The 13,657-nt window shown below is 37.0% G+C and overlaps 1 protein-coding gene across 6 annotated transcripts in view; it reads left to right on the forward strand.

Annotated features, from left to right (window-relative positions):
- TTBK1 (tau tubulin kinase 1) overlaps positions 1-13,657 on the forward strand; it is a 157,277-nt gene that overhangs the window by 75,611 nt on the left and 68,009 nt on the right. For 3 of the 6 annotated variants that reach the window (XM_089529127.1, XM_089529128.1, XM_089529129.1), the window contains 3 exons: positions 4,534-4,599; positions 6,801-6,893; positions 7,026-7,151. In XM_089529127.1, the coding sequence (XP_089385253.1) occupies positions 4,534-4,599; positions 6,801-6,893; positions 7,026-7,151 (285 nt within the window). Of the gene's footprint in view, positions 1-2,750; positions 2,776-3,204; positions 3,311-4,533; positions 4,600-6,800; positions 6,894-7,025; positions 7,152-13,657 lie in introns of those variants that run through there. The other 3 variants (XM_089529130.1, XM_089529132.1, XM_089529131.1) reach the window with 3 other exon arrangements.

Genomic DNA, 13,657 nt, shown 5'->3' on the forward strand with positions numbered 1-13,657 from the left:
AGTTCCCTTTGGCTATTATATTTGTCTTTCTGTCTAGATGTTGGGGGGCATAAATGTGTGATGAATTTCAAAGACTGGAAATTGTAGTAATGCATGCTAACACAACTCTTAAGAAGGCATCCCAAAAAACCCTTCTTGGCTAAAAGAGCAAATAGGGATAATGATGAGATTGGAGCACTTAACTGAAAGCAAGGACTTGGACATTAGGAACCATTGGAATAGAATACTGTAGTTCTGAGAATGCAAAGGTTGGCCATCTCAAGTTTAAAAAGGTGACAAAGGACAGCCTAGAAACAATGTTCAAAGAAACTAGAAAGAGGGAGAGAGTGAGAAAGAGAGATGCCTGCACAGGCAGAAAACACGGTGGCAATAAATCTGGAATTGGGAAATGGTCTACAAGACAAGAGCAGCATTGACCAAGCACAATTCCCTGCCTAACAGGCACACCCCACTGACCTTCTCCAAATCACTCTCTATAACATGAACTATTACACACCTTAAATTAAGTACAGCAAGCTTTGTTATAACACATGATTTTACAAAGTGAATTGACTATAACGTGATAGATGAACACTATCCACAGTACATGAAACTTTTAATTGATTATAGTGCAATTCTCATTTAAACATTCAAAACTGGTGAAATCAGTGCCTCTCTGTATCTCTGCTGTTAAGTGGCAAACCTGCCTGCCTCTCCCTTCATCATAGTTGACCAGCCCTTCCAGCTCCATTATCCCAAACTGGCCCTTCCACAGGCAACTTCTCAGGCAAATGCTCATCACCTCTCTATACCTTTGCTTCCTCTCTTTTATTTTGCCCTCATCATCTCCCATCTAAATCCAGCTTCTTTTCTCTCCCCCTCACTGTCACCATCCACCACACAACCACACCCTTTTTGTTGAGACCATCCAGTTCCCTCCACCACTGTTGCCGCCATTGTGCAGAAACATAATACTAACTAGGCTTAGTCTCTAAGGAGCAGCAACAGTGAAGCCACATCTCCCCACATTGCAAGAGTCGGTATTTGGCTGGGGCAGAAATTCCCTCATTCAACCACTTATTTTCCCTCCCTCCCCTTTTTCATGCCATTGTGTCCTAGCCAGACACCAATTCCTGCAATATGAGGAGGCATAGCTTAACTGTTCCTGAGGACCTAAGCCTAGCCAAGTGTTGCATATATGTATAGCAGCTGCAACAAAGGGGGTGAAGGAGATATTTGCAGTAAGCAAATATGCAGGCAGGCAGGCAGGCAGGCAGAAAACTCACAAGACCCAACCAATTTTATAAAATGTGTGGTAAATAAACAGCTTGGATTAGATTAATGTTTTTTGAGATCTGCACCTAACCCTATTTTCCCTGAATGGGGTTGCATCCCCCTTGAAAATGCAGTTTCATAGCTTGGTTGTACTCCTGGACTCATCCTGAACCTGGAAGCCCAGGTGCTGACAGTGACCAGGAGCATTTTCACACAGTTAAGACTTGCATGCCAGATGCTCCTATTCCTGGAAATGTTGCATCTTGGCATAGTGACACATGCCTTAATTGCATCCTGTTTAGATTACTATAGCACATTCTACATGACACTACCTTTGAAAAGTGTTTGGAAACTTCAGCTGGTCCAAAGGACTACAGTCAGTTAACTAGGGTTCCCAACAGCTCCATTGTTTTCTAATCTGTTTCCAAACACAGTTCAAAATGTTGGTTACGACTCTATATAGCTCAGGTCCGGGTAATTGAAAGGACCATATTCTTCCCTACAAATTTGCTCATGTTTTGAGATCTTCTGGGGAGACCCTTCTTTCTGTCCCATCCTCTCACAGTGGGAATATTGTGGGAATGCCTGGTTCTCGATGGCTATTCCCAGGCTCTGGAACTCCCTTCCTCAGGACGGTAGACAGGTGCCCTCTTTGCTATCCTTTCATAGGCAGGTAAAGACCTTTCTGTTTTGATGGGATTTTGAGCAGACCTTCAGGGGGAAAGGGCCTTTCATGTGTGATATTTATATGTCTAGTGTTCTTCTTTTTAATAGTTATCTTTTAATTACTTTAAATTTTACTGATAGTTTAATGCATTTTGAACTTTTGTATGATATACATGTTTATAGCTGCATCTGTTTTAACCTTTGTAAGCCACTTTGAGACCAAGACTGGAGAAAAAGGCAGGATAATAGTAATACAGTCAGCCCTCTGTATCAGCAAGAGTTTGGTTCATCCCTCCCCTAAGAAATATCAAGGAATCACCAATCCTTATACTGTAAGTCTATAGATGGTGACCTACATGCACCACCATTGACTTACACTGGGCAGGGCTAGCCATGGATGTTCCAGATCATGTATAGCTAGCCTGCCAATATGGAGGGCTGAATGTAATAATACATACATTCCACAAGCAAAGCTCCATTTTGCCATTTTATATAAGGGACACCATTTTACTATGCCACTGTATTTAATGGGTCTTGAGCATCCACAAATTTTGGTATCCATGAGGTGTGTGTGTGTGTCCTCGAACTAAACCCCAGCGGATACCACAGGCCCACTGTAACATCAACAAGTCCTAGGTAATTAAGCAAGAGAACGAGAGAGCACGATATGATTATGATTATAATGTTCTTATTTTTAAATTCATTTCTGTTTTGATTTCCTCCATTTACATTTTTATTGTCATGGTTTTCTTTGGGTGTCTCTTTGTTTTACAGTTCTTTTGGGCTCCTTTTTTGAGACTGTATTTGATGCGTTGGCTTCCCACCTGCTGCTTGTAATCATCTGAGCCATGAGTTGTGAGTGAGCCATCACAATGCTTCTTGGTTTATTTTATTTTATTTTGTGCTTGCTTGTTTTAATTATTGTTATAGTTCTGCATTTTGTTTTTATTTTTGTTTTTGCTTTTCATGATATAATATTTGCTTTCCAGGACCAGGACAGATCTTACCTCCTAATTCTTAGGTGAAGAGTCTTCTGAATTCTGAATTCAAGCAGTGTTGGGATTTTAGTGACTCAAGGTTGTGCTGCATGGGGGATCCCTTTGGACTTCATAGCAGCTCTCCCTAGTGTTGCATTTTAATTTTCCTTTTTATGCAAGAATGGAATATGTCAACACCTGCTTATAGCCATCAAAAATATTTCCTTCTAAACAGACAGCATGAAATATGTACCAAAACTACAACCATTTTAGTGACAGAATCCTAGTGATAACATCAAAGAATGAATCAGCGGATTAGGCAAAGTGTCATTGTTGGTTTTTAATTTTTAATTTTATGTTTCCCTGCTCTTAGCCTCCAAAGAGACACATTTTCCAGCTTAGTTTGGTTGCAGGTGAATTATGATTTTTTTAAAAAAAAATATTTGAAAACTGCCCAAAGAGGGGTTATCATTTTAAATAAACTATTAAGGAATCCTTTCCTAGTTTGAAGAAGTATTGCTCCAGACAGTGGAGCTTGTGATTCTGTGCAATGGAATTAAAGCTCAGGAGATAGAGATGTGTGTGTCCTCATCTTGGCACTGCATAACATTTGATCTAATACAATGTAAATGGGTGACGTGGGAATATATTCTTTTTTATTTCTGTACTCCCCACACCTCTCAAATCTAGAGGATCCTCCAATATCCTGGAGCCAGTCTGCGGGGGGATGGGGTAACTTCAGGGGAAGGGAGAAAAGAGAGTCTGTTCTGTGGGTGGTCTGATACACTATCTTTATATGCCAGAGTCAGTGGAAAATAGTGTGTCCTGGATTGCCTTTTATTTTCCATTCCTTGACACTTTTAACAGCAATAACCCCAAATTTGTCACTATATATACACTCAACTAGGAAACATAGTGAATCTTACCTTATTAAAGAGTGTATGTATGTGATATATTCACTTTCAAACACAACTTGTTGATTTTCATACATTTTAAAACCCAGCTTTAAAATATTGTAGGTTTTACAACTTTAAATAATGTAATCTGAGAGCCACCCCTTATGAAGAGTTATTAGTCTTTGGAAAGAAGAGAGCCCTGACAATGTTAATTAAGATAATCAACTGGAGCAGTGTACAGAAGCATCCTGGGTTATACAACTTAAAGGATTAAACTTTGTTAAGAAGAATGATGCTGTCACAATTGGTTTCTACCATCAACTGATAGGACACATAACTTATTTTGGACCTTTCACCTGCAGTTAAAGTTAATTTATGTGCAGTCAGAAGGTTTTGGGGTTTTATACAGAGAAATAGAATTGTGGGGCTGCTGTGTTCTCTCCACACAATGATTGTTCTCTGCAGGCAGGAGGTGTTTATTCTTAAAGATGTTGTAAACCTTAACCGGTAGTGACATCTCCTGTAAGTTCTGTCATTGTTAGGTACAAGGGACTTTTGCACCATGAAGTTTAATTATTCCTCAGGGATTTGTCTAAAGTTTTAATCTATAGTTATAAACCTGCCTAGGGCTGCAATTGCAATTGAAATTATTTATGGCCCAGTGTGATAAAGGGAAAAATAGTAGCTCTGATAATTTTCTACTTTGATGTTCTAAGTTTAATTTTTCTCTTTCCCATTAGCCTCGTAATGTTGCTGGTTTCCGGGGAACAGTCCGTTATGCTTCTGTGAATGCACATAAAAATAGAGTGAGTATCCCTCTTTTGCAGGGAACAATTTAACTCCCTAGTTTTTTGTGTTTTTTTTGGGCTATGTGGCCATGTTCTAGAAGAGTTTATTTCTGACGTTTCGCCAGCATCTGTGGTTGGCATCTTCAGAGAATGTTGACCTGGAAGAGAGTAGGTAGGTAGGTAGGTAGGTAGGTATATATATATATACACACACACATACACACACACACACACACACACACACATATATATATATATATACAGTGGTGCCTCGGGTTACGAAAGTAATTCGTTCCGCGGCCGCTTTCGTAACCCGAAAAGCCTTCGTAAGCCGAATTGCCATAGGCGCTAATGGGGAAAAGCCGCGATTCCGTGCGAAAAAGCCGAAAAAAGCACCAAAAGTTTTTTCGTAACCCGAAAAAACATTCGTAACCCGGAACAATAATTCCCTATGGGATTTTTTCGTATCCCGAAAATTTCGTAACCTGGGTATTTCGTATCCCGAGGTAACACTGTATATACACACACACACACACACACACACATACACACACATACATACATACTGTGTGACCCTGGGCGAGGAGGAGTGATTCCCATGTTAATCTGTGGATTGTTCTATTGTTGATGGCCTCCTCAGGGTAGGAGGATATGCAAAAGAGGATTAATGTCTGCTTGTTTAGTGCTCATCGTCTGCTGGGAGAGCCTCTGACCCTGAGAGGTTTCTCATTTGCATTTGCTGAGTCCTGGTTCTGGTGTTCTTCAGGACTGGTAGCCCAACTTTATTTACTTTGAGGGTTTCTTCTTTCCTGTTGAAGTTTTCCAAGTGTTTGTGGATTTCAGTGGTTTCCCTGTGCATTCTGACCTGATAGTTGTTGGCATGGTCCAGAATTTCAGTGTTTTCAAACAGCATTTTGTGCCCAAGATGGTTTATAATGTGTTATGCTACTGCTGATTTTTCTGGCTGATCCAGTTTGCAGTGTCTCTCATGTTCCTTGATTCATGTTTGGACACTGTATTTAGTGGTCCCTATGTAGACTTGTCAGCAGCTGCATGGTATGCGGTAAACTCCTGCGGCTGTGAGAGGGTCCCTCTTGTTCTTTGCTGAGTGTAGCATTTGCTGGATTTTCTTGGTCGGTTTATGGAGGTTGTGCTTCTTCACCATTTTACCTATTCTGTCTGTGACTCCTTTGATGTATGGTAGAAATACCTTCCCTTTGGGTGGTTGCTTGTCTTCACTCCTCTAGGGTTTTCTGGGTCTGGCAGCTCTTCTGATGTCTGAGCTGGAATAACCATTCGCCTGTAGAGCCTCTGTCTCTACAGGCGAATGGTTATTCCAGCTCAGACATCAGAAGAGCTGCCAGACCCAGAAAACCCTAGAGGAGTGAAGACAAGCAAGGTCTTCATTTCATCTTCCAGGTGCTTCATTTCATCTTCTAAGAAATGAGGTGGGGAAGGAGATCCAACAGTTCTTCTCTCCCTCGTAGGCCATGGTGCTAGCAGATGGACTGAAGGAAGGGCCCTTCTTCTTTCTCAGAGCTAGGCCTGGTGGAGCTGGGCCTGCCCTTTCTCTCCCTCTGAGGCCAGGGCAACAACAGATGAATGGAGGAAGAGCCCATTTTCTTTCTCTGGGCTAGGCCTGGTGGAGCTATGCCTGACCCTTCTCTTCCTCTGAGTCCATTTCTTTAAATATACTGAAGTACACACATCAAATGCGTATGTTGCTAAGCATTGTCCTTGTAACATTCCACAACACACATACTTCAAGTAGTGTTCCTAGACTGCAGTAGAGTGCTTGAATTATGGAGGAAAGATGGGAATGTGCACCATGATGCCCCTAAACCTAATCTCTTATGCCTCAATTTGAGCCAAACGCTTGTGGCCCTAAGAAACAAATAGAGAAGTGGGCTGTTGCTTTCTGGCCTAAGTAATTCACAGCATAGCTGTAGTCTCTAAATCCAAAAGAGGTTGCATGGTTGGTGTGCAGGAATTCCTTGGTAGTCAGGACTGTGCAGAAATATTTCCATGAAGACTGAATGTTTTAGAAAGTATTGTTCCAGGTTGGATGAGGGATTAGTTTTCTTTATGCATATGTGAGGTAATTTTGCCTCTGACTGTGTCTCAGGGCAGCAGTCTTACACATAGCTATAACACTGTTATAGAGCAAGCAGCTTCAATATTTTTAGCTGTGTGTTTTGTTTTTTTAAATTTTTCTCCAGGAGATGGGTAGACATGATGATCTGTGGTCGCTTTTTTACATGTTGGTAGAATTTGCAGTTGGCCAACTTCCATGGCGCAAGATCAAAGATAAGGTAGGAAATGCTTGTCAGTGAAAGAATAAGATCCTTTAACTATGATCTGCAATAAAGCAACAACCATTCAGTATGCCTAAAGTTTAGTACTATGTAGTGTGCTGCTGAAATCTACTATCTTTTTCTCTCTAGGAGCAAGTGGGTATGATTAAGGAGAAATATGAACATCGAATGCTACTGAAACATATGCCTTCAGAGTTCCATCTTTTTTTGGATCACATTGCAAATCTGGACTATTTCACCAAACCAGATTATCAGGTAAAGAAGATTGTTTTAAAGTCTGATTACAGAGAAGACTGTCCTTTTCATTATCCCCTTCTCCCTCAGTAAAATGATTTAAAACCTTTAAACAGATTTTTCACAAGCATGTTGTGTATATTCTTTTTATGTGAAAAATGAGATGGAATGTTATTTTGGAAATCTCTATTAATTTTTGAACTGAACTTGTTTTTGGCTGCTGTAGTTAAAGCAATCTTTAAAACCATGATCCAAAGGGAACCAGTGTCCTCTCTGATAACATGTTTGTGCTTCTTCATCTTAAAATAGTAATACTTTTTACTAACCAGAAAAAGGACTAGAATAACACAGATTACAGATGAAATAACTAAGAAAGAAGAAGAATTAAGACAAAATCCGAACAGTGAAAAGACCATAAGGGAAATAAAACTTTTACAGAACCAATATAATATGGAGAATGTGGAAGATTTGGCCAATATGATGGAAAACATGAAAGTTAAATAATTCCAGCAGGCAAACAAACCAGAAGATGGCTTGCTCAAAAATTATGCAAGGGTAAAGAGAAAAAAACAATCACTAAGATAAATGATGGCCTGAAAACTTAAACCGACTTGAAAGGAATGAAACAAGCAACATACAAATATTTCAACTAGCTCTTTCAATCAAAAGAAATTTAAAAACGGGATTTAGAGACTTATTTACAAAAATGCTCAATCCCTACTTTGAATGAGGAACAAATAGCTGATCTAAACAGACAGATATCTATTACAGAATTAAATGATGCAATTCAGCAAGCCAAAAGTGGCAAAGCACCGGGACTGGGTGGCTTTACAGCTAGCTACTATAAGATCTTTCAGAATGAAATCAATCAATCAACCTCTGTTGGAAGTCATGAATTCTCTTAACGGGGAAGAGCTGCCACCAATTTGGAAATAAGCTAACATCATACTGATACTGAAAGAAGTTTCTTAAGAACTACAGACTGATATCTCTGCTTAATACAGACTACAAATTGTTTGCAGATATTATGGCTAATAGATTGAAAAAAGTTTTACAATTAATAATCCAGAGATATCAGTGCGGCTTCCTTCCTAATAGACATCTAAAAGAAAACCTACGATATATATTAAATGTTATTGAACATTTCGATCTACATAGTGAAAGGAAGCTTGCACTGATCCTTCTGGATCTTGAAAAGGCATTTGACAGCCTTGACTGGTACACTATAATAAGAACACTGATAGATATAAAAGCAGGTCAAAGATTCATAGATTGGATAAAATTGATTTATACTAAACAATCGGCAAGTGTAAATGAACAAAGAACAAAATCTATTTCTTTATTTAGAGGTACCAGACAGGGCTGTCCCCTATCGCCTCTTTTTTTTAGTTTGGTCTTGGAAATTGTTTTAATCAACTTAAGAAATGAAAATGACATAAAGGGTGTTAAATTTAAGGGAGAATGTCTGAAAATTAGGGCATATGCAGATGAGATTGTGATTACATTGGAAGACCCATTAACGAGTGTCAAAAATCTAATAAAACACCTAAAAGATTTCGAACAAATTTCAGGATTAAAAATAAATTTTGAAAAATCAGCAGCTATCACAAAATCATGGACTACATGGAGCAAAAGAGCTTGACAAACAGCACAGGAGTTAATATTAGCAACAAAGTAAAATATCTGGGTATTATCTTGACAAACAAAAACTCAAATTTGTTTAAAAACATTATCAAAAGAAATGGTTAGAAATTAAGAATGAAATAAAGTATTGGCAAGATCTCAAACTTTCACTACTGGGGAGAATAGCAGCTGTGAAGATGATGGTCATACCAAAACTATTATTTTTGTGTCAAGGTATCCCTATTATAAAGAAGGAAAAAAAATTCAGAGAGTGGCAGAAACAATTGGCAGACTTTGTTTGGGCAGGCAAAAAGCCAAGAATCAAATTAAAAATACTTCATGATGCAAAAGAAAGAGGGAGATTTGCTTTTCTGAAATTGAAAAGCTAGTGCTATCATTGTCTGAAAGATTAGATAACACTACAAGACAAAAGACTATTAAAGTTGGAAAGCATGGACATCAGGTGCGGATGGCATGGTTTTTTTATTTTATGACAAATTGAAAGCAAATTAAAATTTCAACAACCATTACATCCGAGCCTCGATTTTCCGAATATGGAATAAATATATAAAAAAGAATATCATCAAAAATCCCTTTGTGGCTCTCACCTCACGAGGCCTTATATAGTGTTGATCCTAAAAGAGAAGCAACTTGGATAAGATACAAAGATCTAATAGATAAGGAAAACAAAATAAAGACATATGAAACTTTAAAAGAGGAAAATTGGAATATAAACTGGTTCCAATTTTCCTCTTTTAAAGTTTCATATGTCTTTATTTTGTTTTCCAAAAAAAAAAAAAAAAAAAACATTTAAGAACTGGAGCAAAGAAATAACATCTTTTCTGTGGGAAGGGAAAAAGCCTCGTGTCCGTTTAAAGATCTTACAAGATTCTAAACAGAGAGGGGGTTTAGGGGTCCTGAATTTAGAACTATACTATGATGCATGCTGTTTTACCTGGATAAGGGAATGGATAACATTGAAAGATAACAGATTATTGGCGTTAGAAGGTGACGGTTTATGATACGGCTGGCATGCTTATCTTGCTTATGGAAAAGAGAAAATGAATAAAATCTTTAATAATCATTGTATCAGAAAATCACTACTAAATGTATGGAAAAGATATTAAAAAAAGATAAATGATGAAACTACCAAATTGGGTCTCTCCACAAGAGGCATTTCAAAGGAGGGAAATGATACAAGATGAAAATTGGCTTACGTATAAAATTCTATTAAAAACATATGGTGAAGAGACAAAACTGAAATCTCAAGAAGAATTAGTAAAAGAAGGATATGAAATTAATTGGTTCCCCTATAGACAAACTATGGAGAGATGGCATGTGGATAAGAGAAATACTGGATTTGTAAAAAAGAATAAGGAACTTGAAATTTTAAGATCATTACATCATATACAAAAGGTACAATTGGGAAGTTTTATAAATTACTATTACAAGAAAGATTGGAAACAGAGGTGGTTAAAGATACGATGATAAAATGGGCAAAAAACATTGGACATAATTTGGAATTAGCAAAATGGGAAAAATCATGGCATAATATTTCTAGATATTCAGCTTCGCAAAGGATGAGAGAAAACTACTACAAAGTATATTTTCGCTGGTACCTAACACCTGAAAAAATTTCTAAAATATACAAAAACAATTCATCTCTTTGTTGGAAATGCAAAAAGGAATGGGGCACTTTCTTCCACTGCTGGTGGTCTTGTAAGGAAATATTGAAGTTTTGGGATATGGTAAATAAATCGTTATCAGAAATGCTAGATATTACTTTACAAAAACTACCAGAACTGTACTTACTGAATATGATGAACGATGAGATAGAGAACAAATATGGTAAAATTCTGTTTTATGCAATCACTCTAGCAAGAATATCCCTAACAAGAAAGTGGAAGACAGAAGAAATTCCTGGCAGGAAAGAATGGTTAATGAGTTTGTATGAAGCAATGGAGATAGACAAATTAACTTCAATATTAAGAGGAGAGGCATTAAATAAAATTGACCAAACATGAGGAAAAGTACTGGAATATTTAGAAAAGACCTGGCATACTCAACAGATTTAACAATATAGATATTTGAAACTATATGACAATTGGAGTATAAACCTGGTATCATGTGAGAAATAGTGGAATCAAATAAGTTTCACTAAGCAGAATTCGGATTGCGCAAGCTCCACAAGATAGATTAATATGATGTAAGTTTGTAACAAGCAAGTGGTGGCACGAAGAGATGGTGGATGAAAGTCTAAGAATTAAGAAGAATAAAACAACCAGCATTTAGGGGAGAAGAAAGCTGTTTGACTGGATAGAAGAAAGAAAGTTCTAGTATGTCGTAGAAGGTTTGAGTAAGTGAAGAAAGTTGGCAGAGTGAATGGTAGGAATAGCTGATAGAGAAGGGAATTGGCAGGAGATAATTGTAGTGGTGGAAGATCAGGTTTGGTAATAGATGAATAAAGAAGGAGGATGGAAGATAAAGGAAGGAAAATAGTATAGGAAGAAGAGAAGGAATTAGAAAGTTAGAAAGATGGGAGATGATTTATGTACTCATTGTTGTGAAAGTAATGGGTGTTAATGTACTGTTGAAAATGTGTATGTATGTTTGTTTGTATGTTTATTATGTTTGTCTGAATGTGATAAATTCAATACATTTTTTAAATAAAAATATATTTAAAAAAGGAATATAAACTGGTTCCTTTATAAACAGTTACACGAAAGTATCATCTAGATAATAAACAAAGAGGCTTTGCTAACTCTAATACTGATATTGAAGACATCATATGCCAGAAGACACTAGCTAAAACCTATAAAAAGCTTCTGGAATGGTACACTGAAGATGAACTAATAAAAGGAAGCCATGATTAAATGGGCACAAAATTATGGGAGGGTGATAGAATTGTAACATTGGGAGATAGCTTGGAATAAAAGACTGAAATACTCCCTCTCCCAAAACGTTAAAGAGAATTACTATAAAATACTGTATAGATGGCATCTCTTGCGAGACAAAATAGCTAAGATTTATAAGACGGGTAAGAGAACCTGTTGGAAATGTTAAAAAGAAATAGGAACCTATTATCATCTATGGTGGTCTTGGGATAGGGCTAAAATATTTTGGAAACAAATACACAGTGAAATTTATAATATTCTAGGAATAAAGTTAAAGCTGAAAGTGGATGTTATGTTATTAAATATGTTGGAAGATAAGGATGAATCAAATTATGGTTAGACTGTCTTTATATGTTAACAGCTGCTAGGCTTGTGTTTGCGAGATAGCGGAAGGTCGATAAAATAATAGATATGGACGAATGGCTAGTATGTATGAAATGATGGAATTAGATTTATTATCATCTAAATTGAAAAAGGAAAATAAGCCCAAATGGAGGGAAAGCTGGGAAAAGGCATTGATATATATGGAAAAGAAGTGGGGGAAAGTGGCAAATTTGGTGACAAATGTAAATGAAATTATATGACATTGATAAAGTTAGAATTTGTACAGAACTATGGTAAATGGATATAAAAACAGAGAGTCTACAAATTCTTAGGGAGATAAAAGGGAGATCAAGGAAAACGGAGATATAAAATACAAGAGATATTAACTTGTATAGTAGAGGGGGAACCCTCTCAGTTGAAATCATATTAAGTTTACTGTTATACTAAATTCTAAGAATATTATTTTGCACAGCTATGTTTTGATTTAGTATTCATTAGAAGCATAAGAAGAATATTACGTGGTTAGATTTAAGATTGATGCATGAGAGGTAAGGGAAAAACAATTCTTTTGGTTAGTTTTAGTGTCACAAGAAAAGACTATGGGAATATGATTATTCAATATTTCTAGTAGTTGGGGGGAAAGGAAGTAGAAAATGCAAACATAATAATGAAGACATTCCAATATTTGGTAAATGAAGGGAATATGAGGGAAATTAGAATGTGATTTTGTATGCTGATGTAATATGATATTTGTGTAAACTGATTTAATAAAAATTTAATTAAAAATAGTAATACTTTTTCTGATGACATCAGAAGTTAAAATGGTATCTTACTGTCCCTACAGGTGGTTAGGATAAACCAAGATAAAATCGAAATTGATCATTTGCTAAGAATAATTATATTACTTGAGGGCTGTAGAAATGGATTAATAGAATCCTTCCTAATTTCTTGTTGTGTGTGTGTGTGATGGTTGTGGCATCATTCACATATCTGTGTATATTATAAATTGCTTCAGTTCAACATTCCAATTGAAGAAGAGACATGCTGTATTCCCACCCACAGCACCCTTGACCCTGCTGTATTGACTAGAAAAGTCTTAAGAGAAGCTGTAACCACATTTGGCTGAATTGAGTTCTAGTCCTCCATGTAATCAAGAACTTTGCATAGTGCATGTTTCTGGTCATGCAGAGGATCACAACTTCTTTATCACTTCCATGCAGTTATAATTTCTCTTCAAAGTTTTGCCATCAGCACAGTAAAGTCAGTGATGATGATGATGATGCAGCTAGTGCAGCCTTATCTCTCCTTCACAATTTGAATATTAAATACTTGAAGAGAACTTGCTTGTCTTCATGTATCATATACAAAAAATCAGAGCATGTTTGACAATAAAGTTAAACCATAGCAAGGAAAGAAGAAAGGGACTTTCTCCCTTGAAATTGAATGAACACACTGTTATATGTTAGCTCTAGTACTTGTCACCTTCTCCAACAAAGACTACTAAATGAACCAGGTGGAGTAGAAATGAAACTGTTTTGTTTTCCCCCATTTGGTTTGTTTTTCTCATGCTTCTTTTTTCTGCTATTATTTCACTATGAGCAGCAGAGGAAACAAGTCAGGGGCATGACATGGTTGCTGGTTTGGACAGCATGACGTGACATGTTTTAAACAAGCGAGAAGCCAGTA

This window comes from Sceloporus occidentalis, unplaced genomic scaffold, assembly GCF_023333645.1.
Source record: "Sceloporus occidentalis isolate IW3139 unplaced genomic scaffold, rSceOcc1.0.p SCAF_6, whole genome shotgun sequence".
Classification (NCBI taxonomy): Eukaryota; Metazoa; Chordata; class Lepidosauria; order Squamata; family Phrynosomatidae; genus Sceloporus; species Sceloporus occidentalis.